This window comes from Coregonus lavaretus (genome assembly GCF_964263955.1).
Source record: "Coregonus lavaretus genome assembly, chromosome: 16".
Taxonomy (NCBI): Eukaryota; Metazoa; Chordata; class Actinopteri; order Salmoniformes; family Salmonidae; genus Coregonus; species Coregonus lavaretus.
Window position 1 is genome coordinate 33,401,867 of NC_140003.1, and position 24,911 is coordinate 33,426,777.

The 24,911-nt window shown below is 46.7% G+C and overlaps 1 protein-coding gene across 1 annotated transcript in view; it reads left to right on the forward strand.

The window, feature by feature from the left end:
- The first annotated feature begins 8,724 nt into the window (after positions 1-8,724).
- The window catches only part of LOC311143801 (rho GTPase-activating protein 20-like), a 36,216-nt gene continuing 20,029 nt past the window's right edge, over positions 8,725-24,911 (forward strand). Inside the window, exons 1-3 of the mRNA XM_084179682.1 lie at positions 8,725-9,242; positions 13,444-13,529; positions 22,987-23,157. Coding sequence (XP_084035808.1) covers positions 9,144-9,242; positions 13,444-13,529; positions 22,987-23,157 — 356 coding nt within the window. The 5' untranslated portion in view covers positions 8,725-9,143. The remainder of the gene's footprint in view (positions 9,243-13,443; positions 13,530-22,986; positions 23,158-24,911) is intronic.

Genomic DNA, 24,911 nt, shown 5'->3' on the forward strand with positions numbered 1-24,911 from the left:
CTCTGGGCGTAGGTATAGGGCACCCCTCAGCAGGAAAAATAGAACGAGACAATCATTTGTGCCAGGTGTGATATCCCTCTTAAATAGCTCGGGCAAATGTTCCCATTGACCCCGTAAGGCCAGCAGGCTAGTCTTTGTTTTAAATGTTTTAAATGTTTTATTTCTTATTTCTTACTTTTATTGGTGCGTGACTGTTATTGAAAGTTGTATTGTCAATCTTGTTTTGTATTTAACGCCACTTTAAATGTGTACATGACACTGCAACAAAATTTCCCCATGGGGACAATAAAGTAAGTAAGTAAGTAAGTAAGTTTTCCTGCCTGTGTTGTGGGTTTTTGTTGTGTTCCTGTTTTAGGCTTGTGTGTTAGCCTTTGGATCGTCACAGTTAAGTTTTGTTAGTTTGGTTACTGTGTGTTTATTCTTTAATAAACATGTACGCCTTTCACGCTGCACCTTGGTCCGTCCCGTTCCTTAACGTACGTGACAGAAAAACCCACCACCAATGGACCAAGCAGCGTGCCCAGGAGGAGCAGAGAGGATGGACCTGGCGGGAGATAAGAGAGGATCTGGCAAGGCAAATGGAGGCCCTAAAAGGGATCAGGGTGGAGAGACAGCCCCAATATTTTTTTTGGGGGGGGCTAAAAGGGTGGTCGGGGAGCGACAGAGAGGAGCCTCGACCACTGCACTCGTGGGGGCTCAAGGAGGAGTCCTCACTGGAGGAGGACGGGGCGCGGAGTGTAAAGGACGGAGACAGTCATAGACCTCCAGCGCCGGTTCCCAGTCCGGTACGCCCCGTACCTGCTCTCCGCACCAAGCCAGTGGTGCGTGTTCCCAGTCTGGCCCGGCCTGTTCCTGCTCCCCGCACCAAGCCAGTGGTGCGTGTTCCCAGTCTGGCCCGGCCTGTTCCTGCTCCCCGCACCAAGCCAGTGGTGCGCGTCGCCAGTCCGGCCCGGCCTGTTCCTGCTCCTCGCACCAAGCCAGTGGTGCGCGTCGCCAGTCCGGCCCGGTCTGTTCCTGCTCCTCGCACCAAGACAGTGGTGCGCGTCGCCAGTCCGGCCCGGCCTGTTCCTGCTCCTCGTACCAAGCCAGTGGTGCCCGTCGCCAGTCTGGCCTGTTCCTGCTCCTCGCACCAAGCCAGTGGTGCGCGTCGCCAGTCCGGCCCGGACTGTTCCTGCTCCTCGCACCAAGCCAGTGGTGCGCGTCGCCAGTCCGTCCCGGTCTGTTCCTGCTCCTCGCACCAAGCCATTGGGGCGCGTCGCCAGTCCGGCCCGGCCTGTTCCTGCTCGTCGCACCAAGCCAGTGGGGCGCGTCGCCAGTCCGGCACGGCCCGTGCCCGTTCCACCGGTGCCTGGTCCGGCACAGGTCAGCGGCTCCACTCCGGAGCCAGAGCAGTCCGCTCCACCGGTGCCTGATCCAGCTCCGGTTAGCGGCGCAACGCTGGAGCCAGAGCAGTCCGCTCCACCGGTGCCCAGTCCAGCTCCGGTCAGCGGCTCCACTCCGGAGCCGGAGCCGCCACCGAGGCTGGAAGCCCACCCGGACACTCCCCTATTCAGTCAGGTTTGTGCGGTCGGAGTACGCACCTTTGGGGGGGGGGGGGGGTACTGTCACGCCCTGGCCTATAGAACTCTAGCTGGTTTGGTCAGGGTGTGAATTTCTAGGTTTGTATTTCTATGTTTGGCCGGGTGTGGTTCCCAATCAGAGGCAGCGGTCGCTCGTTGTCTCTGATTGGGGATCATATTTAGGCAGCCAGTTTTCCTGCCTGTGTTGTGGGTTTTTGTTGTGTTCCTGTGTTAGGCTTGTGTGTTAGCCTTTGGACCGTCACGGTTAAGTTTTGTTATTTTGGTTACTGTGTTGTGTGTTTATTCTTTAATAAACATGTACGCCTTTCACGCTGCACCTTGGTCCGTCCTGTTCCTTAACGTACCTGACAGTACTGAACGACACGTTTCCCCAAAATGGTGCGCACTGTTCTTCAACAGCCTTTGAGGTGTGTTTAATCCCATTTGGTGGGTGTGGTGAGGTGTGGCCTGATCAAGATGGGCGTGACCATAGGAAATCGAAAAACTCATGCAGCACACCATATGGTAACTGCCTTTTGGGCCACCAAAATCACAATGTTTTTCAACTAGTCGCTCAGTACACTACCGTTTCCATTTAATTCAATGTTGCACAACGTTCTTCATACTGAACGCAACCCTGTACTTGCCGAATGCTAATCTGACCTCTGGTAACCTTTCAACCTGTGGAGAAGGTTGTGGCCTTGGCAATCACCGTGGGGCAACCAAGGCAGTGTGATATGTAGCTATATGTAACATTCACTTAGATATACTGTATCCAGCCCAGCTCTAACAACTGATTCAACTAATTAACTAGTCATGGTCTTCACTCTTCAGTTAGAATAAAGTTTGTTAGTTGACCAACCCTGGCGTACGTTTACCAAAAATGATGGATACATTCAGCCAACCACTCAGCCTAATGACCACATCACCAAACCTTCCACCGTCTGTCTGGGTGAGGTCAGTGGTGACCTTCATCTAATGATTCTGACCCCTTCTGGAATGCAGGGCTTGACCCTTAACCCCTGAGAGGACGATAAGAGGTCCCTGGCGCTGATAGCAGCTCAAACACACACATACACAGCGTGGCTCTCACAGCGTAAACATTAGCGCTGACATACAAAGCCATTGCCAGTGATAAACCAGCCTGCCACAGATAAACACTTTCCTCCACTATCCTCCTTCTTCTAAACGGTCAACATTAGCCTGCCTTTGTTGGCTACTTGTCTGAACCGTCCTAACAGAGAGCAAGTGTGGTCATGCATACCTGGCTGGATGAAAACCTCTGTGGTCGCTCTGCTGTCAGTGACATGCCAGGACAGATAGGGCGACGGCTTTGTTTTGTGTAGCAATAGCAATTTAGAGGGAATTTCCTGAACTTTCCAGTGCATCCCCCCAGCCCCAATTTAATTCCTACCTTGCTCCAGCCTATAAATGTCCCAAAACCAATTATTCCATTACCTCGTTAATTGGTTAATTCCAATCTGTGGCTCAGGGGCTGCTCTCTTACAGTAAACATAGGACCCCCTGGCTCACATTTAGTCAACTAAATCACATCAGACCCCCTGGCTCACATTTAGTCATCTAAATCATCACATGCACAACAGGTCCTGGGTTTTATGAACATATCCCCTGTTCAGCTTATCCGTCTCCTCTCTAACACCAGGTTGAACCCTCTGTGAAACCAAAACCATTCCACCCCTAGGGGACAACTTATACCGGTCCTCTCTGGTCTGGTCACACACGTACACACACACATATACATGGATGCTCTCTACCAACAAGCACAGTCAGTTATTAGGGTAGTCAGCTCTCTGGGTAGTTTAGTTAATCAGATTAGCTGGGGGAGGGGTGTGTGTGTCGTGTGTGTGTGTGTGTGTGTGTGTGTGTGTGTGTGTGTGTGTGTGTGTGTGTGTGTGTGTGTGTGTGTGTGTGTGTGTGTGTGTGTGTGTGTGTGTGTGTGTGTGTGTGTGTGTGTGTGTGTGTGTGTGTGTGCGTGTGTGTGTGTGTGTGTGTCCACAGGAGAGCAGATGTGAAAGGCAGACAGGCTAAGACCGTCTGACTCTCCCTGTCCCTGTGTTTCTGACTGACTGTCTGTCCCTCTGTGTCTCTGTCTATGACTGTCGGTCAGACTGCCTGCCTGTGTCCCTCTATCTGTCCGTCTCTCTGTAGGTCTGTCTGTAAGAGGCTAATCCATAGTAACCCATAGTTGTCTCTTTGTGTATCTGCCCCACCTCTATGGTCACTTCAATCACAAACCCTGTCTTTCATTTTTAATTTCTCCCTCTGTCTGTCTCTACAAGTCTCTCTTCCAAATCTCCTATAACTTTAGAGAAACCTAAAGAGACCAAGAGAGATGTAGAGACTGTGGCAGAGTAATGTTGAAATTTCCGCCTTTCATTTTATTCCTGGTATTTGTCACTGGGGATTCAGACTAGCAATGATTAAGGGAAAAATGTCCTTATTTTTGTGACTGAGACAGGGAGTCAGAGCTTCCCAGAGTGGAGGGTTCCCATTCCCAAAGCGGATGCTGTCTGTCTGTCGGGTCCCAGCATCTTCTCTCTGCCCAAACCCTCAACTACCACATCTAAACCTTTAATCACCTCCTGTCTGTCAGCCAGGCCAACCTCTCTGAGAAGTGTGTGTGTGTGTGTGTGTGTGTGTGTGTGTGTGTGTGTGTGTGTGTTTATGTGTGTGTGTCATCAGATCTAAGGTCAAAGTTAAGACCCAATTCTGTACCATCAACCCATTTGATAGTAAGGGGGTGGGTGTAGAGGGAGGTTTTAATAAGATAAAATGTCGTATTTTATGTGGCAGGTATTTGAGAAACATGCTATCTTGTTTTAATAATTGCTTATAAGCAATAAGATGAGATAAGATAAGATGCCAGTAGTTGGTTTATATAGAGAGAATGTCAGGCTTGGAAAAAATACCAGTCAATAGTCATTTTCTCTCACCAGGTTTGATTTCCAAACACTCGCCAGACCTGGTCGGAGAATGGCCTTAATGCCTCACTTCAAAGTTAAACGTCATATGACATTAATCAAATCCATCAGTTCACACGAGCGCCATAGCAGACCAGCAGACGGCGACGATCAAAGGGACTAACTGGCCTTATCATCAGTCACGTGCTAATGTTTTGGAGACAGTAGTGTCATTTATCACATAGTGTATTAAATGCCACAGTTAGTTTAGTATTGTTTTACAGTTATAAATTAATTGATCAAATCATATTGTAGGCCATGATTATACTGTACTGAAACAGGCAGGGAGTGCGGCGCTAACCCTAAACCTTCTGGCCCATAGCCCATGAGTCTATATAAGCGCTTATAAACCAGGGTCGCTACACAACTTCCTCCTTTCAAAGAGCGCGTCCTCACGCTAGACCTCACAGGACACTGTCTTACAGTGCATTTCCACATAACACATGGAGGGAAGCAGAGTGGGCGGACTGTTCGTCGACGCGAGCATGGGCGAGGGAGGGTCCAAAGTTGGAAAGCTGAACTTTATGCAAATATGCCACGATATTGCAACGCTATTAACCAATCGAAGCTCACTATAGCTTCCAGACCCTACTGGATTGGCTGTTGATACCTAGCACTATTTAGCCTGCTTGCTAGCACCCACATTTTTTATTTTTTTATTTAACCTTTATTTAACTAGGCAATTCAGTTAAGATCAAATTCTTATTTACAATGACGGACTACACCGGCCCAACCCGGACATTTTAGTAATTTAGCAGACGCAAAATGTTTTCATACTAGCCCCCCGGGGGAATCGACCAACTGAGCTACACGAGGCCCATGAGGGTAAAGCTAGCGTGGTTAACCAAATGATCGTGTTATGTGGAAATGCACTGTTAGGAACACGCTCACCGGCCAAGCACACACACTTTTGTGGATGCGAGGTCCAATCACTTCTGGCACAAGTGTAATGACACAGGCAGGGAGTGCGGCGCCAACCCTCAAACTTCTGTCCCGTAGCACTGCGGAAATCGACTGTGCCACGAAAGCATGCTCCAGTGGCAGAGTCGATATCCGCACTTATAAACGAGGGCCACTGCAACATAAAATAATAATATATGCCATTTAGCAGACGCGTTTATCCAAAGCGACTTACAGTCATGCGTGCATACATTCATATATGAAAAGCTATGAAAAGCTGTGTGGAAAAATATATGTGAATGTGTGAAATATATGTAGATTACAGCAATTATCATCAAGTGGAAGTTGGAAGAGTTGTATTTGAGTGTTTCAGTGAAAGGTTAGTGAGGGAGGCCTTGTTTCTCCAGATGTTTAGTTAATTTCATTCCGATCTCCTTTGCATTAGTGTAGCCTTTTCTGTAGCCTGTCAACTATGTGTCTGTCTATCCCTGTTCTCTCCTCTCTGCACAGGCCATACAAACCTCTCTAACCTGGTGGTCCCTGCATGCACCACCCACGTGGAGTTCCAGGTCTCCGCCAGCCTCTGGAACTGCCGTACTGCGGCCAACAAGGCAGAGTTTATCTAAGCCAATGCTACCCTCCAGTCCCTCGACTTCTTGGCGCTGACGGAAACATGGATTACCACAGAAAACACTGCTACTCCTACTGCTCTCTCCTCGTCTGACCATGTGTTCTCGCATACCCCGAGAGCATCTGGTCAGCGGGGCGGTGGCACAGGAATCCTCCTATCTCCCAAGTGGACATTCTCTCTTTCTCCCCTGACCCATCTGTCTATCTCCTCATTTGAATTCCATGCTGTCACAGTCACTAGCCCATTGAAGCTTAACATCCTTATCATTTATCGCCCTCCAGGTTCCCTTGGAGAGTTCATCAATGAGCTTGACGCCTTGATAAGTTCCTTTCCTGAGGATGGCGCACCCCTCACAGTTCTGGACCATTTCCGGAGACCTTCTCCCTTACCTCACCTCACCTCGCTCATCAACTCATCGTTGACCACTGGCTATGTCCCTTCCGTCTTCAAGAGAGTGAGAGTTGCACCCCTTCTCAAAAAACCTACACTCGATCCCTCCGATGTCAACAACTACAGACCAGTATCCCTTCTTTCTTTTCTCTCCAAAACTCTTGAGCGTGCCATCTTTAGCCAACTCTCTTGTTATCTCTCTCAGAATGACCTTCTTGATCCAAACCAGTCAGGTTTCAAGACTAGTCATTCAACAGAGACTGCTCTTCTCTGTGTCACGGAGGCTCTCCGCACTGCTAAAGCTAACTCTCTCTCCTCGGCTCTCATCCTTCTAGACCTATCTGCTGCCTTTGATACTGTGAACCATCAGATCCTCCTCTCCACCCTCTCCGAGTTGGGCATCTCCGGTGCGGCTCACTCTTGGATTGCGTCCTACCTCACAGGTTGCTCCTACAAGGTGGCGTGGCGAGAATCTGTCTCCGCACCACGTGCTCTCACCACTGGTGTCCCCCAGGGCTCAGTTCTAGGCCCTCTCCTATTCTCTCTATACACCAAGTCACTTGGCTCTGTCATATCCTCACATGGTCTCTCCTAACATTGCTACGCAGACGACACACAATTAATCTTCTCCTTTCCCTCTTCTGATAACCAGGTGGTGAATCGCATCTCTGCATGTCTGGCAGACATATCAGTGTGGATGACGGATCACCACCTCAAGCTGAACCTCGGCAAGACGGAGCTGCTCTTCCTCCCGGGGAAGGACTGCCTGCTCCATGATCTCGCCATCACGGTTGACAACTCTGTTGTGTCGTCCTCCCAGAGTGCAAAGAACCTTGGCGTGACCCTGGACAACACCCTGTCGTTCTCCGCTAACATCAAAGCGGTGACCCGATCCTGTAGGTTCATGCTCTACAACATTCGCAGAGTACGACCCTACCTTACACAGGAAGCGGCACAGGTCCTAATCCAGGCACTTGTCATCTCCCGTCTGGATTACTGCAACTCGCTGTTGGCTGGGCTCCCTGCCTGTGCCATTAGACCCCTACAACTCATCCAGAACGCTGCAGCCCGTCTGGTGTTCAACCTTCCCAAGTACTCTCACGTCACCCCGCTCCTCCGCACACTCCATTGGCTTCCAGTTGAAGCCTGCATCTGCTACAAGACCATGTTGCTTGCCTACAGAGCTGTGAGGGGAACGGCACCTCCGTATCTTCAGGCTCTGATCAGTCCCTACACCCAAACGAGGGCATTGCGTTCATCCACCTCTGGCTTGCTGGCCCCCCTACCACTGCGGAAGCACAGTTCCCGCTCAGCCCAGTCAAAACTGTTCGCTGCTCTGGCACCCCAATGGTGGAACAAGCTCCCTCACGACGCCAGGACAGCGGAGTCACTCACCACCTTCCGGAGACACTTGAAACCCCACCTCTTTAAGGAATACCTGGGATAGGATAAAAGTAATCCCTCTACCCTCCCCCTACCCCACCCCCAAAAAAATGTTTTTTAATAAATTACTTTTTTGTTATATTTTTTTGTTGATATATTGTAAAGTGGTTGTCCCACTGGCTATCATAAGGTGAATGCACCAATTTGTAAGTCGCTCTGGATAAGAGCATCTGCTAAATGACGAAAATGTAAATGTAAAATGTAATATATTTTTCCACACATCTTTTCAAAGCAAAATTGGCATGTATCCAGGGTCGTAGCCGGCAGCGACCGGGAGACCCATGGGGTGGCGCACAATTGGCCCAGCGTTGTCCAGGGTAGGGGAGGGAATGGCCGGCAGGGATGTAACTCAGTTGGTAGAGCATGGCGTTTGCAACGCCAGGGTTGTGGGTTCGATTCCCACGGGGGGCCAGTATGAAAAATAAAAAATTACGTATGCACTCACTAACTGTAAGTCGCTCAGGATAAGAGCGTCTGCTAAATGACTAACATGTAAAATGTAGACAGGTCGTTTGAAAGCAAACAGACCAACTCCATTGGGTGTGCATACAGTGGGGTGGACTGTGTCATGGCTATGGAGAAAAATCATGCTTCGGAAATTATTTTACATTAGTCATGTTATTCTTGGCATGCGGAGCACATTCCTTCACCTGGTCTGCTAACTGTTTTCATGTGATTCCTGAGCAAGAACAGTTACCACCTCTATTAGTGCTCATTTTCAGGTTAGGAAGACAGCGGCGCTAGGACCTCCCTCAGCTCAGACTGTAGAGGCAAATTTACACATGGGGTGTATTCATTACGTCTTGCAATGGAAACCGTTCACCGTTTAAGAACCAAACAGAAGAACCAAAGGGACCTAAATTAATTTGTCCAATAGAAACTGTCGTTTTAGTTGCAAAACATTTTCCGTTTGGCGTAAACAGTTTCCGTTGTACCCCTGGGTTTGAGCTGAAATGACTACAGCGCTTCAGACCGAATGTTGAAAGGGACGAGAGAGGATTGTCTATCAGTGCGTTCTGTGAGCTCTCAGTAAAGAACTCAGTCCAGGTTTATTTAACGCGTTTTGTTTCCTTTTTATCCATTCTATTGGCGTGAATGATGGATTTCCAACCGCTTTGTCTCTTTATTCATTTGATGCTGTCGCTGGATAACTTTGGATGCAATGGGAATAGGAATACGTGCGCTGTGGTCTGAGGCAGCAGGCAGCAGACTCGGTGTCGATCTACTGTAGTAGCCTTGATGGAAACCATGTCTCCCCAGCAGGGAACTATCGGACAGAATAGGTCTGGCTCTTTGACAGGGAACTGCAAATTATGTGCGCTGCCAGACAGCAAAAAGGTAACTAGAGAATTTTGGATTTTGGATTTGCATTATAACGTATTATTGTGCCATTCTGTAGTGGGTGTGGATAGTATTGATCTTCTTTTGGGGTTGTTACTGGGTTTGCCACTTGCTCTATATGGTATATCGCCAGGTAGCATGCCATGCATGTTGTATTGTTGGCAAAGTAGAGGCTAAATGGGATTTCATATGATCACTTGGCTTCCAGCCTATTTTAGGTTGTGTGCATTATACACAGATGCTATTGAGAGTTACTGGTCATGTTTGAAGGTGAGGGTATGTTATCATCTATGATTCCTGCTGGTTCAATCTGGGTCTTCTCTTTGTGCCACTTGGATGGATTCCTGCACTTTAACCTTTAATATTATTTCATACTTAATAGTGTTTATTTTTGGTGTATTTCATAATATCAGACAGCTGCTGGATAATTATATTATGGTTACTAATGCGTTCTAAGAAAAAAAATGTGTAGCCTAATGCAGGCTAATTTAAAATTGATTGGGCTAAATGTTATTCAATTTGTGGAAATGCATGTGTAAAATTAAGTCATGCCACCCACTGAAAATGTTGGCAAGCAATTAGGTAATAAATAGACCTAGATAAAAAATAAAGATATCATATTCGGCAGAATGTTTCACATCCATTTTTATCTATATTTTCCTGTGTGACAGCTGTGAGTCTCCTTCTCAAATTTTGATGAGCTACAGATAGGTAATGTTTAAAATATGGAAGCAAATGAACTATGCGTCATGCTGATAATCTGCTCTCAGATCACAAATCAATAGGGAATGATAGTCACCAGACAGACAACAGTCACGCTGTACTTGAGCGGCTACGTGCACACTGGGAGCAGAGGCAATGGATTGACCTACTGTCTGTCTGTTTTTTGGCCCATCCGTCGCCCCACTCAGCATACAATCCCATTTAGTTTTGTTAATGTTAATTCACATAAATAATTCACATAATTCATGGAATAAATATTGCTTTAGACTTGCAATATAGCTTCAGTTTAAGTGCAAATATCACGATGTTGCCTTCAACATAGCTACTCTGCGGCGTTATAAGTACACTTATTTCCCTACAATCCTAACACATATTTGTAGTATAGTATGCTATTTCAATAAACGTGTTGCCTTACTATTGCTAATAATACATTCTGAGCCCACAAAAATTAATTAATGAAATGAAGTTCTAGTAAACAGCGCCTCCATCCTACTCCTGTTTGGAATATGTAACTGCACTCTGAAAGTATGAGGTCAGTGGAAAGCTTGCCTTTACAGTAGTTTTACTGGAGTTGAGGGAACCCTGCTCTAGTCCTTCACTACATATAACCTATAAAAGTCCATACGGATGTAGGATCTTAATTTGATCACACTGTTGCAGGATAACTTTTAAACTTGTAGTGTATTTGAGGTCTTAAAAAGGCTTCTGAAGTTTGTTATTTCCACTTTGAAATCTCAGACTTGATGTTCGAAAAATTTATCAACCCCTAAAAAAATGTCCAGTAATTATAATCCACATAACAATTCACATTTCCTGTTGCTGCAGGATTGTTTTTCTGCTGTAGCAAACTGGCTCAAATTAAGATCCAACATCTGTAGTAGGAAGAATCAAGCCAAACTGTTCTCTGATAACATATATTTTTATGAGGGAAGTTCTCAGTTTATCCCTAATGCCCTCTAAATGCGTGCAACCAATGAAAAAGGATCCTTTGGAAAGGTCCATACAGCTTGTCCTCATGATTGAGTTCACTTGGGGAATCAGTCAAACATTATGATCAACGAATGCTGATGGCTTTATTGAATATCGATTCATTGAGCTTAGCCACTGCATTGCAATGGCATCGTCTAAGAATTCTAAAACCAACCGCTAAGTTGCAGCTCTTCATGTAGCATCATGTAACATGTTGTGCAATGGTATAATATGGTCTCCAGCCTGACCAAGCTACTTTGAGAGTGAAACTTTGTTCCATAGTGATTAGGTTTGCCATATTAAATTATGTGCTGAGAAATCATAGGGGAAAACAGGGAATTTGCTGACTTCAAGGGCAAGTTGAAAAGAGGTTGTTAAGCCAACCTTATTAGATTTTTGGCTGTGACTTTTCTCACGGACATCTGTTGAATGTACACCTCCTCTTTCCATGACAGACTGACAAGGTGAATCAAGGTGAAAGCTATGATCCCTTATTGAGATCACTTGTTAAATCCACTTCAATGAAGGCGAGGAGACAGGTTAAAGAAATATTTTTAAGCCTTGAGACAATTGAGACATGGATTGTGTATGTGTGACATTCAGAGGGTGAATGGACAAGAGAAAATATTTAAGTGCCTTTGAACGGGATATGGTATTAGGTGCTAGGCGGACCGGTTTCTGTCAAGAACTGCAACGCTGCTGGGTTTTTCACACTCCACAGTTTCCCGTGTGTATCAGGAATTGTCCACCACCTAGAGGACATCCAGCCAATTTGAAGCAACTGTGGGAAGCCTTGGAGTCAACATAGGCCAGCATCCCTGTGGAACGCTTTTGATTCCTTGTAGAGTCCATGCTCCGACAAATTGAGGCTGTTCTGAGGGAAAAAGGGGGTGCAACTCAATATTAGGAAGGTGTTCCTAATGTTTGGTATACTCCGTGTATATACACTATATATAAAAAGGTACATGGACACCCCTTCAAATTAGTGGATTCTGCTATTTCAGCCACACCCGTTGCTGACAGGTGTATAAAATCGAGCACACAGCCGTGCAATCTCCATAGACAAACATTGACAATAGAATGGCCTTACTGAAGAGCTCAGTGACTTTCAACGTGGCACCTTCATAGGATGCCACCTTTCCAACAAGTCATTTTGTCAATTGTCTGCCCTACTAGAGCTGCCCCGGTCAACTGTAAGTGCTGTTATTGTGAAGTGGAAACGGCTAGGATCAACAACGGCTCAGCCGCAACGTGGTAGGCCACACAAGCACACAGAACGGGACAGCCAAGTGCTGAAGTGCGTAGCGTGTAAAAATCGTCTCTCCTCGGTTGCAACACTCACTACCGAGTTCCAAACTGCCTCTGGAAGCAACGTCAGCACAATAACTGTTCGTCGGGAGCTTCATGAAATGGGTTTCCATGGCCGAGCAGCCGCACACAAGCCTAAGATCACCATGCGCAATGCCAAGCGTTGTCTGGAGTGTTGTAAAGCTCGACGCCATTGGAGTCTGGAGCAGTGGAAACACGTTCTCTGGAGTGATGAATCACGCTTCACCATATGGCAGTCCAACGGATGAATCTAGGTTTGGAACTATACCTTCCCGAATGTATAGTGCCAACTGTAAAGTTAGGTGAAGGAGGGATAATGGTCTGGGGCTGTTTTTCATGGTTCGGGCTAGGCCCCTTAGTTCCAGTGAAGGGAAATCTTAACGCTACAGCATACAATTACATTCTAGACGATTCTGTGCTTCCAACTTTGTGGCAATAGTTTGGGGAAGGCCCTTTCCTGTTTCAGCATGACAATGCCCCCGTGCAAAAAGCGAGGTACATACAGAAATGGTTTGTCGAGATTGGTGTGGAAGAACTTGTCTGGCCTGCACAGAGCCCTGACCTCAACCCCATTGAACACCTTTTAGGATGAATTGGATCGCCGACTGCGAGCCAGGCCTTATCGCCCAACGTCAGTGCCCGACCTCACTAATGCTCTTGTGGCTGAATGGAAGCAAGTCCCCACAGCAATGTTCCAACATCTAGTGGAAAGCCTTCCCAGAAGAGTGGAGGCTGTTTTAGCAGCAAAGGGGGGACCAACTCCATATTAATGCCCATGATTTTGGAATGAGCAGGTGTCCACATACCCTTGTAGTGTATGTTACCCAAGACACTGGCAGAGATTGTTTCACGAGTCACATGTTTTTTTGGGAGGCGTAAATAGATTGTGTTTAAATGAAATTCCTGTGGTGGCCTACTCAATTCCTTACATTGTGAGAGAGATTGTGATTTATGTAGAAACATCGACAGTACTTTCTTTCTCTCCCCTCCCCTCCTTAACCCCCGTTAGACAGATATGTGGTTTATGACAAGCAGGGTGTGTTCCGGTATGACCTCTGTAAATATGACTACAGTAAATAACAATGGACTATATGAATAATGACTCACTAACTATGTGAACTATAGCCTATTCTGGAGTGAACACAGTATTCTCTCCCTCCCTCTTTTCTCTCCGTAGCAGATGAAGACCCTGGCCCATCGACGACAGTCCGCCCCCTCCCTGGTTATCAGCAAAGCACTTACCAAATCACGAAGCATGTCCAGGTACAGTAACAGCCTATCGGATACCTCTATTCAACTAACTGCTACCTATCACTACATGTAGTCTCTATAGATAGTGCCCATAAATAGGGTCAGGAGTTTTTCCCAGATCATGAGTCAGATCAAATGGTCAGGAACAAAAAGCACTGTTCGAGATTCAGCAATATTGTTTGCTCTCAACTCTTGACTTTGAAATGGAAAGTAGGTCTGGGATCCACTCTAGGTGATTTATTATCTTTCTAGGGCATAGTGATATCATTCCCATCTTTCAGTACTGGCCTGACTTATGAGAAAGCACATTCCCTGCAGGCCAATGCAGAGGGAGAATTACCTATTTTTCACTATCCATCATTGTTAGTTCTGGGGGGGATTCTAAAGTGCAGCCATCAAAAGGTTTTTAATGTCTTTAGATTGAGGTGTGTGTGCTCACATGTGCGTCTCTGTGTTCATGAATCATGCTGAACCCCCCCCCCACCCCCCCAACCCCCACCCCCCTCCCTCCATGAACCTATGGAACAAATAATTTAGTTCCCCAGGAGACTTTAATTATAATTACAGCACTGCTATGAAAATGTTTACACTTCAAACAAACACATTTCTCCAGTGTTAGAGAAGCTAGAGAAACCTTGTCCTGTCCTGGTGTTGTTTGACATGTTTATGTGTGTTCTAGTGCTGACTGCTTACCCAGTGATTTTAGGCTGAGTTGGAGCATGTTAAGTGTGAAACTGGACCACTTAGGAGTGTTGAGCTGAACACTGTCGACGCTTTAATGGGTCATTGCCCTCGTGGTTGGAGGTATTGTGTGTCTGCGATAGTGTCTGTATGTGTGTGTTTGAATGTGTGTGTGCATGTATGTGTGTGTGTGCCTAGAGTTGCTGTGTGGCGACTTTGTCCTTTCGCTCAGGCACTTACGTCACCCCCTCCCCCGTCACCTCATCTAGAAGTCGCCTCATCCTGCTCCAGCTTTACGACTCCAGGGCTAAAGTCAGTCCCCACTGAGGAACAGTATAAGACAGGACACACTTCCACAGAGCACCCTGGCCTGTAGCAGTGAAATGGATATGGGAGGAGGGGGGTATTAGAAACTAAACGTAGTTTAAGCAATAATCATGACCCCGTTTTCCATGGCCACCAGCCACCATGTGTCATGTAGGAGATGCCCTGTTATGGATAGTTTTATAAGACAGGGCTTGACTTCTCTTATTATTTCCAATAGCCTGGCGTCCTCTCTACTACCTTCTACCACTGACGTTATATGACAGCTATATACAGTAAATTGACTATGGTCATTGTCCACACTATAACTTATGTAGGTACAGTACATGGCTCCCTTTGTCCTTCCCTATGCTACCTCATCATTCTCAACAACCATGGCACCCTCCAGCACTCCTTCTACCCTATGTATGAGAGACAAAGTGTGTTGCCATTGCTTTCCAAGAACCATGACGTGAGATTTGGAAAGAACACACTGGTGGTATTGTTATAAGACCATATCTCCTGCTACAGGGTTCCACTCCATATCCCCTGCTACAGGGTTCCACTCCATATCCCCTGCTACAGGGGTCCACTCCATATCCCCTGCTACAGGGTTCCACTCCATATCCCCTGCTACAGGGGTCCACTCCATATCCCCTGCTACAGGGGTCCACTCCATATCCCCTGCTACAGGGTTCCACTCCATATCCCCTGCTACAGGGTTCCACTCCATATCCCCTGCTACAGGGGTCCACTCCATATCCCCTGCTACAGGGGTCCACTCCATATCCCCTGCTACAGGGTTCCACTCCATATCCCCTGCTACAGGGTTCCACTCCATATCCCCTGCTACAGGGTTCCACTCCATATCCCCTGCTACAGGGTTCCACTCCATATCCCCTGCTACAGGGTTCCACTCCATATCCCCTGCTACAGGGTTCCACTCCATATCCCCTGCTACAGGGTTCCACTCCATATCCCCTGCTACAGGGGTCCACTCCATATCCCCTGCTACAGGGGTCCACTCCATATCCCCTGCTACAGGGTTCCACTCCATATCCCCTGCTACAGGGTTCCACTCCATATCCCCTGCTACAGGGTTCCACTCCATATCCCCTGCTACAGGGTTCCACTCCATATCCCCTGCTACAGGGGTCCACTCCATATCCCCTGCTACAGGGGTCCACTCCATCTCCCCTGCTACAGGGTTCCACTCCATATCCCCTGCTACAGGGTTCCACTCCATATCCCCTGCTACAGGGTTCCACTCCATATCCCCTGCTACAGGGTTCCACTCCATATCCCCTGCTACAGGGTTCCACTCCATATCCCCTGCTACAGGGTTCCACTCCATATCCCCTGCTACAGGGTTCCACTCCATATCTCCTGCTACAGGGTTCCACTCCATATCCCCTGCTACAGGGTTCCACTCCATATCCCCTGCTACAGGGTTCCACTCCATATCTCCTGCTACAGGGTTCCACTCCATCTCCCCTGCTACATTGGTCCATTCATCTCCCTTGCTACATTGGTCCACTCCATCTCCCCTGCTACATTGGTCCATTCATCTCCCTTGCTACATTGGTCCACTCCATCTTCCTTGCTACATTGGTCCACTCCATCTCCCCTGCTACATTGGTCCATTCATCTCCCTTGCTACATTGGTCCACTCCATCTTCCTTGCTACATTGGTCCACTCCATCTTCCTTGCTACATTGGTCCACTCCATCTCCCCTGCTACATTGGTCCATTCATCTCCCCTGCTACATTGGTCCACTCCATCTCCCTTGCTACATTGGTCCACTCCATCTCCCTTGCTACATTGGTCCACTCCATCTCCCCTGCAACAAGGGTCCACTCCAGGAGTCACTGGACACACTAGATGACTCATATTAGATAAGGAAATAGATTGTGAACAGAAGAGGTGTGCGAGTGTGTGAGTGTGTGTGTGTGTGTGTTTGAGAAAGATTGGTTGATGGGAAGAGAAAGAAAGCGAGTGTAGTCTCCTTGGTCAGCTAAAGTTTGGATTATAAATCCAATTGTCAGTAGTGACGTCTTAATTTAAGACGTAAAATATGGTGTATTGGCTGCAGTGTATTGATGCAGTGTGCACTTTGGCTTAGGTCTCTCACCATGGTTGACAAGATTGCTAACACACACACACATGAACGCATGCATACACACACACTGCGCCGTTAATCACAGCACTTCACAGAGTGTCAGTGGTGTTGGTCTGGACAGTGTTTGTCTGGAGGAGAAGTCAAGCTACTGCTGACCCTTGTTGCCCAGACACACACACACACACACACACACACATGCAAAACATGCACACAAACAAGCAAAACACACACACACACTGCCAGGTCCAAACACACTGTTTGACACACCGGTCAAAGTTCAAAAGTTACATAAGCCAATGAGATTTATATAAACTTCTACCTCCCTGTGTCTTGCCAAGGGGTCTTGTTAAGCCACAATTTATTTGCTTTTTCCTCGGATTGTCATCATAAACTACAAAACCTTTTGTGCCCCCCAGAGACGTCAAGTGAACTACTTGGGTCTAGACAGGTGCAGACAAATTGATAATTAAAAGATATTGGACGCTGGGCCTCGACAATAAATTAGCTCAAGTACTCAGGAGAGCTGTTGGCCATTCATTGTTGGAGTGTACAGTGAGGGAAAAAAAGTATTTGATCCCCTGCTGATTTTGTATGTTTGCCCACTGACAAAGACATGATCAGTCTATAATTTTAATGGTAGGTTTATTTGAACAGTGAGAGACAGAATAACAACAAAAAAATCCAGAAAAATGCATGTAAAAATTTTTATAAATTGATTTGCATTTTAATGAGGGAAATATGTATTTGACCCCTCTGCAAAACATGACTTAGTACTTGGTGGCAAAACCCTTGTTGGCAATCAGAGGTCAGACGTTTCTTATAGTTGGCCACCAGGTTTGCACACATCTCAGGAGGGATTTTGTCCCACTCCTCTTTGCAGATCTTCTCCAAGTCATTAAGGTTTCGAGGCTGACGTTTGGCAACTCGAACCTTCAGCTCCCTCCACAGATTTTCTATGGGATTAAGGTCTGGAGACTGGCTAGGCCACTCCAGGACCTTAATGTGCTTCTTCTTGAGCCACTCCTTTGTTGCTTTGGCCGTGTGTTTTGGGTCATTGTCATGCTGGAATACCCATCCACGACCCATTTTCAATGCCCTGGCTGAGGGAAGGAGGTTCTCACCCAATGGCCCCGTCCATCGTCCCTTTGATGCGGTGAAGTTGTCCTGTCCCCTTAGCAGAAAAACACCCCCAAAGCATAATGTTTCCACCTCCATGTTTGACGGTGGGGATGGTGTTCTTGGGGTCATAGGCAGCATTCCTCCTCCTCCAAACACAGCGAGTTGAGTTGATGGCAAAGAGCTCGATTTTGGTCTCATCTGACCACAACACTTTCACCCAGTTCTCCTCTGAATCATTCAGATGTTCATTGGCAAACTTCAGACGGGCCTGTATATGTGCTTTCTTGAGCAGGGGGACCTTGCGGGCGCTGCAGGATTTCAGTCCTTCACGGCGTAGTGTGTTACCAATTGTTTTCTTGGTGACTATGGTCCCAGCTGCCTTGAGATCATTGACAAGATCCTCCTGTGTAGTTCTGGGCTGATTCCTCACCGTTCTCATGATCATTACAACTCCACGAGATTGACAGTTATTTTGTGTTTCTTCCATTTGCGAATAATCGCACCAACTGTTATCACCTTCTCACCAAGCTGCTTGGCGATGGTCTTGTAGACCATTCCAGCCTTGTGTAGGTCAACAATCTGGTCCCTGACATCCTTGGAGAGCTCTTTGGTCTTGGCCATGGTGGAGAGTTTGGAATCTGATTGATTGATTGCTTCTGTGGACAGGTGTCTTTTATACAGGTAACAAGCTGAGATTAGGAGCACTCCCTTTAAGAGTGTGCTCCTAATCTCAGCTCGTTACCTGTATAAAAGACACCTGGGAGCCAGAAATCTTTCTGATTGAGAGGGGGTCAAATACTTATTTCCCTCATTAAAATGCAAATCAATTTATAACATTTTTTACATGCGTTTTTCTGGATTTTTTTGTTATTATTCTGTCTCTTACTGTTCAAATAAACCTACCATTAAAATTATAGACTGGTCATGTCTTTGTCAGTGGGCAAACGTACAAAATCAGCAGGGGATCAAATACTTTTTTCCTCACTGTATATGGTAGAGAAAACACACACACACACACAGATTTTAACCAGAGCAAAGCAAGAGGACAGTGTCATATGTGTAACGTGTCTGTCTAGGGGAGGGTCACAGGGCTTAGAGAACATACAGTGCCTTGCAAAAGTATTCATCCCCTTGGCGTTTTTCCTATTTTATTGCATTACAACCTGTAATTTAAATAGATTTTTATTTGGATTTCATGTAATGGACATACACAAAATTGTCAAAATTGGTGAAGTGAAATGAAAGAAAAACTTGTTTCAAAAAATTCAAAAAAATGTATAACTGAAAAATGGTGCATGCATATGTATTCACCCCCTTTGCTATGAAGCCCCTAAATAAGTTCTGGTGCAACCAATTACCTTCAGAAGTCACATAATTAGTTAAATAAAGCCACCTGTGTGCGATCTGTCACATGATCTCAGTATATATACACCTGTTCTGAAAGGCCCCAGAGTCTGCAACACCACTAAGCAAGGGGCACCACCAAGCATGCGGCACCATGAAGACCAAGGAGCTCTCCAAACAGGTCAGGGACAAAGCTGTGGAGAAGTACAGATCAGGGCTGGGTTATAAAAAAATATCTGAAACTTTGAACATCCCACAGAGCACCATTAAATCCATTATTAAAAAATTGAAAGAATATGGCACCATAACAAACCTGCCAAGAGAGGGCCGCCCACCAAAACTCACGGACCAGGCAAGGAGGGCATTAATCAGAGAGACAACAAAGAGACCAAAGATAACCCTGAAGGAGTTGCAAAGCTCCACAGCAGAGATTGGAGTATCTGTCCATAGGACCACTTTAAGCTGTACACTCCACAGAGCTGGGCTTTACAGAAGAGTGGCCAGAAAAAAGCCATTGCTTAAAGAAAAAAATAAGCAAACACGTTTGGTGTTCGCCAAAAGGTATGTGGGAGACTCCCCAAACATATGGAAGAAGGTACTCTGGTCAGATGAGACTAAAATTGAGCTTTTTGGCCATCAAGGAAAACGCTATGTCTGGCGCAAACCCAATACCTCTCATCACCCCGAGAACACCATCCCTACAGTGAAGCATGGTGGTGGCAGCATCATGCTGTGGGGATGTTTTTCATCAGCAGGGACTGGGAAACTGGTCAGAATTGAAGGAATGATGGATGGCGCTAAATACAGGGAAATTCTTGAGGGAAACCTGTTTCAGTCTTCCAGAGATTTGAGACTGGGACCCAGGTTCACCTTCTAGCAGGACAATGACCCTAAGCATACTGCTAAATCAACACTTGAGTGGTTTAAGGGGAAACATTTAAATGTCTTGGAATGGCCTAGTCAAAGCCCAGACCTCAATCCAATTGAGAATCTGTGGTATGACTTAAAGATTGCTGTACACCAGCGGAACCCATTCAACTTGAAGGAGCTGGAGCAGTTTTGCCTTGAAGAATGGGCAAAAATCCCAGTGGCTAGATGTGCCAAGCTTATAGAGACATACCCCAAGAGAGTTGCAGCTGTAATTGCTGCAAAAGGTGGCTCTACAAAGTATTTACTCTGGGGGGGTGAATAGTTATGCACGCTGTAGTTTTCACAAAAAAAAGTGGTAGGCATGTTGTGTAAATCAATTAATACAAACCACCAAAAAATCCATTTTAATTCCAGGTTGTAAGGCAACAAAATAGGAAAAATGCCATGGGGGGTGAATACTTTCGCATGCCACTGTATGTAGTGTGGAGATGAAGTAGGGTTTCTGTGTGTGTGTGTGTGTGTGTGTGTGGCATCTGAGGGACAGCTGTTCATCCAGCTGCTGTCCTCTTGGGGGTCTCTCCTTACAGATGTTCTCATCCACACCGGGGGGGGGGGGTGTTACAACACACACATCTGGACCAGGGTGACCTCATCTCCTGGCTGCAGCCCCCGGTAACATTGACACACCACACCTCCTTGTGTGTGTGTGTGTGTGTGTGTTTGCGTGTGTCAGAGGGAGAGAGAGAGATGGGGAGAGAGAGAGAGAGAGAGCATGATCAGGATAAGAGGGTGGTGCCATTCGTTAGGCGTTCTGATTGGCTAGTCGGCCTGATATAGTGATGACGGGCTCATCAATATTCACCATTCTCTCCCTAAAGGCATGCTGGGACATTAGTATGCTGTGTTGTGCGTGGTTGTCACTAGTTACCACAGCCACAAAGTCAAAATTGGCTATATCGAAAAAAGTCATGAAAACAATAATTAGCATTTTGGTCTTCATTTAAGGTTAGGGTTAGGCATAAGGTTACTAGTGTGGTTAAGAGTAGGGTTAAGGGTAGGTTTAAAATCAGATTTTAAGAAGAAAAATTGTAGAAATAGCGGGGTTTAGCCATTATTAAGATAATATAAGGATGTGTAATGTGTCTGTCTAGGGGATACAGAGCAGGAGGGTCACAGGGTTAGAGAACATACGTAGTGTGGAGATGAGGTTGGGTTTCTGTGTGTGTGTGTGTGGCATCTGAGGGACAGCTGTTCGTCCAGCTGCTGTCCTCTTGGGGGTCTCTCCTTACAGATGATTTCATCCACACTGGGGGGGTGTTACAACACACACATCTGGACCAGGGTGACCTCATCTCCTGGCTGCAGCCCCCGGTAACCTTGACACACCCCACCTCCTTGTGTGTGTGTGTGTCAGCGAGAGAGAGAGAGAGAGAGAGAGAGAGAGAGACAGAGAGACAGAGAGACAGAGAGACAGAGATTGAGAGAGAGAGACATAAAGAGAGTGACAGAGAGAGATAGTCTAGGTGTGGGGTACATCAAAGAAAGCCAGTGTGACCATAATCAGGATAAGAGGGTGGTGCCATTCGTTAGGCATTCTGATTGACTAGTAGGTCTGATATAGTGATGGCGGGCTCATCAATATTCACCATTCTCTCACTAAAGGCATGCTGGGACATTAGTATGCTGTGTTGTGCTGTTGTCTCCCAGGGTTGGGTTTAGAGGCCTTACCCCACAGGAGCCCCCCGAGAATAAACAACCAGCATTGTGTCTGAAATGTCAACATCTCGCTCCACAGGACTGTTCCCCAACAAAGATGGCCGTGTATGTGGTGTGTATGCAAACGGCCTCTATGTCCAATTTATCAACATTGCATGACACACAATGGGGTCGTTAGCCAGTCATCCATCAGCTTCAATGGAACAGGAGCTCAGCTGCCAATCAACCATTCAGGGGAAGGGATGTGGGCTGAATATGGAAGTTTGGTGTCTGTATAGAGGGAGAGAGAGAGATATTACGGGAAGCTGTTCTGTGTGTGTGTGTGGACTCTATGACTTGGGCACTTCCCGGATATATTATGTATTAAGAAAAGCGGATAGAGAAGGAGGGGATGATGTGGTTTTATAATCTCCCTGAGAGCCGTTGAAGCTTGTTCTAAGTGGTCTTCTGTTATGGTGTTAGTTAGGGTTATATTTCAGAATTTTTAGGGGGTCCAGGGGTATGAACCTCTCCCAATTTTCCCTCCTACAAATTCCACCCTGGTTTGGAATCATGGTTTCGGCCTTTAAGACTCATCTAGAAGCAATGAATCAATAGCAAACTGAAGACCTTAGTCTGTGATTAATTGGTTCACTTGCTCTTTTTGGAATAGGAAGAGTTTTAAAAACACATAAAGATCAAGCCACATCAGAGTCACTCAGTCTTCCATTAGGTAATTACAATACTTAACTGATTAATTACACAAGTCAATGAGAAAGAGATCTGTACTATGGGTGTGGAGGGATATTTGATGCCAAGCTTTTGGTGCTTTCCAGTGTTAGGAAGAAACAGTTTAAAGGCAGTTCTCTGGGGTTGGTGGTTAGGATGATGGGTGTGTGTGCGCTCGTGTGTACAGGGCCATTATCTCTCGAATGTGAGCTGAGAATCCGATCTTACTGCCTGCTGTAAACAGGAAAGGACAGAGCCCTGCAACTATTTCCGTTGTTCCCTGGAAAAACGCCAACTCTTTCCATCTGCTGTATTTGCCCATGGCAGATTTTGACATCATTCCGGAAGATGTAACTTTCCCTTGAACCTGATACAGTGGTTATATCTGTGTGTTTCTGTGTGTTTTTGCATGTGTGATCATTCGACCAGAATTGGGAGCAGTGGGTTCATCCATAAACACAACCCAAGGGACCCACACCTCCTCTCACTCTGACCCCAAACAGTTATCCTTCTGACCCATTGGCCCATTGGGAGCCAACCTGAAATGAACCCTCTACTGTGTGTTGACCTGGTTATTCTAACAGTGTGTGATGTGTGTGTGTTGACAGGGAGAACTGCCTGTCCCCAGTCAGCCCAGAGACGTGTCCCCTGGTGCAGGCGTTCCTCTCCCCATGGAGGATGTTCCTGGCCCACGCCCACACCCAGCTGAAGACCGGCCTGCAGACGCAGGAGAGACACCTCTTCCTTTTCACTGACACACTCCTCATCGCCAAGGCCAAGTGAGTCTCTCTGTGTGTGTGTGTGAGAGAGAGAGGAGGGGGGGGGGGGGGGGGGAGAGAGAGAGAGCTAAAAACAGCATTCCATCTCTCTTTCTTTCCTCCACCAAGTGAGACATACTGTATCCCTCTCTCATCCCCTCTTCCCTCTCTCTCTCTACTCCATACTCGCTCCTATCCAGCCTATAATTACCTCTTCAAAGTAGCCACCCTTTGCCTTGATGACAGCTTTGCGCACTCTTGGCATTCTCTCAACCAACTTCACCTGGAATGCTTTTCCAACAGTCTTGAAGGAGTTCACACATATGCTGAGCACTTGTTGGCTGCTTTTCCTTCACTCTGCGGTCCAACTTATCCCAAACCATCTCAATTGGGTTGAGGTCAGATGATTGTGGATGCCAGGTCATCTGATGCAGCACTCCATCACTCTCCTTCCTGGTCAAATAACCCTTACACAGCCTGGAGGTGGGTTTTGGGTCATTGTCCTGTTGAAAAACAAATGATAGTCCCACTAAGCGCAAACCAGATGGGATGGCGTATCGCTGCAGAATGCTGTGGTAGCCGTGCTGGTTAAGTGTGCCTTGAATTCTAAATAAATCACTGACAGTGTCACCAGCAAAGCACCCCCACACCATCACACCTCCTCCTCCATGCTTCACGGTGGGAACCACACATGCGGAGATCATCCACTCACCTACTCTGCGTCTCACAAAGACACGGCGGTTGGAACCAAAAATCTCACATTTGGACTCATCAGACCAAAGGACAGATTTCCACCGGTCTAATGTCCATTGCTCGTGTTACTTGGCCCAAGCAAGTCTCTTCTTCTTATTGGTGTCCTTTAGTAGTGGTTTCTTTTCAGCAATTCGACCATGAAGGCCTGATTCACGCAATCTCCTCTGAACAATTGATGTTGAGATGTGTCTGTTACTTGAACTCAGTGAAGCATTTATTTGGGCTGCAATTTCTGAGGCTGGTAACTCTACTGAACTTATCATCTGCAGCAGAGGTAACTCTGGGTCTTCCATTTCTGTGGCGGTCCTCATAAGAGCCAGTTTCATCATAGTGCTTGATGGTTTTTGCGACTGCATTTGAAGAAACTTTCAAAGTTCTTGAAATGTTCCATATTGACTGACCTTCATGTCTTAAAGTAATGATGGACTGTCCTTTCTCTTTGCTTATTTGAGCTGTTCTTGCCATAATATGGACTTGGTCTTTTACATTTACATTACATTTTAGTAATTTAGCAGACGCTCTTATCCAGAGCGACTTACAGTTAGTGAATACATATTTTTTTTATACTGGCCCCCCGTGGGAATCGAACCCACAACGCTGGCGTTGCAAACGCCATGCTCTATCAACTGAGCTACATCCCTGCCGGCCATTCCCTCCCCTACCCTGGACGACGCTGGGCCAATTGTGCGCCGCCCATGAGTCTCCCGGCAGCGCCGCCCATGAGTCTCCCGGCGGCGACAGAGCCTGGATTCGAACCAGGATCTTTAGTGGCACAGTTAGCACTGCGATGCAGTGCCTTAGACCACTGCGCCACTCAGGAGTTATAAACAGCGGACCAAGGCGCAGCGTGATATGCGTACATCTTTTATTAAGTACACACACGAACAAAACAACAAACCAAACGATACGTGAAGTCCTAGGTAAATACACCAAAACAAACCTTACGGAACAAGATCCCACAAATAACTAGTGCCAACAGGCTGCCTAAGTATGGTTCCCAATCAGAGACAACGAGAATCAGC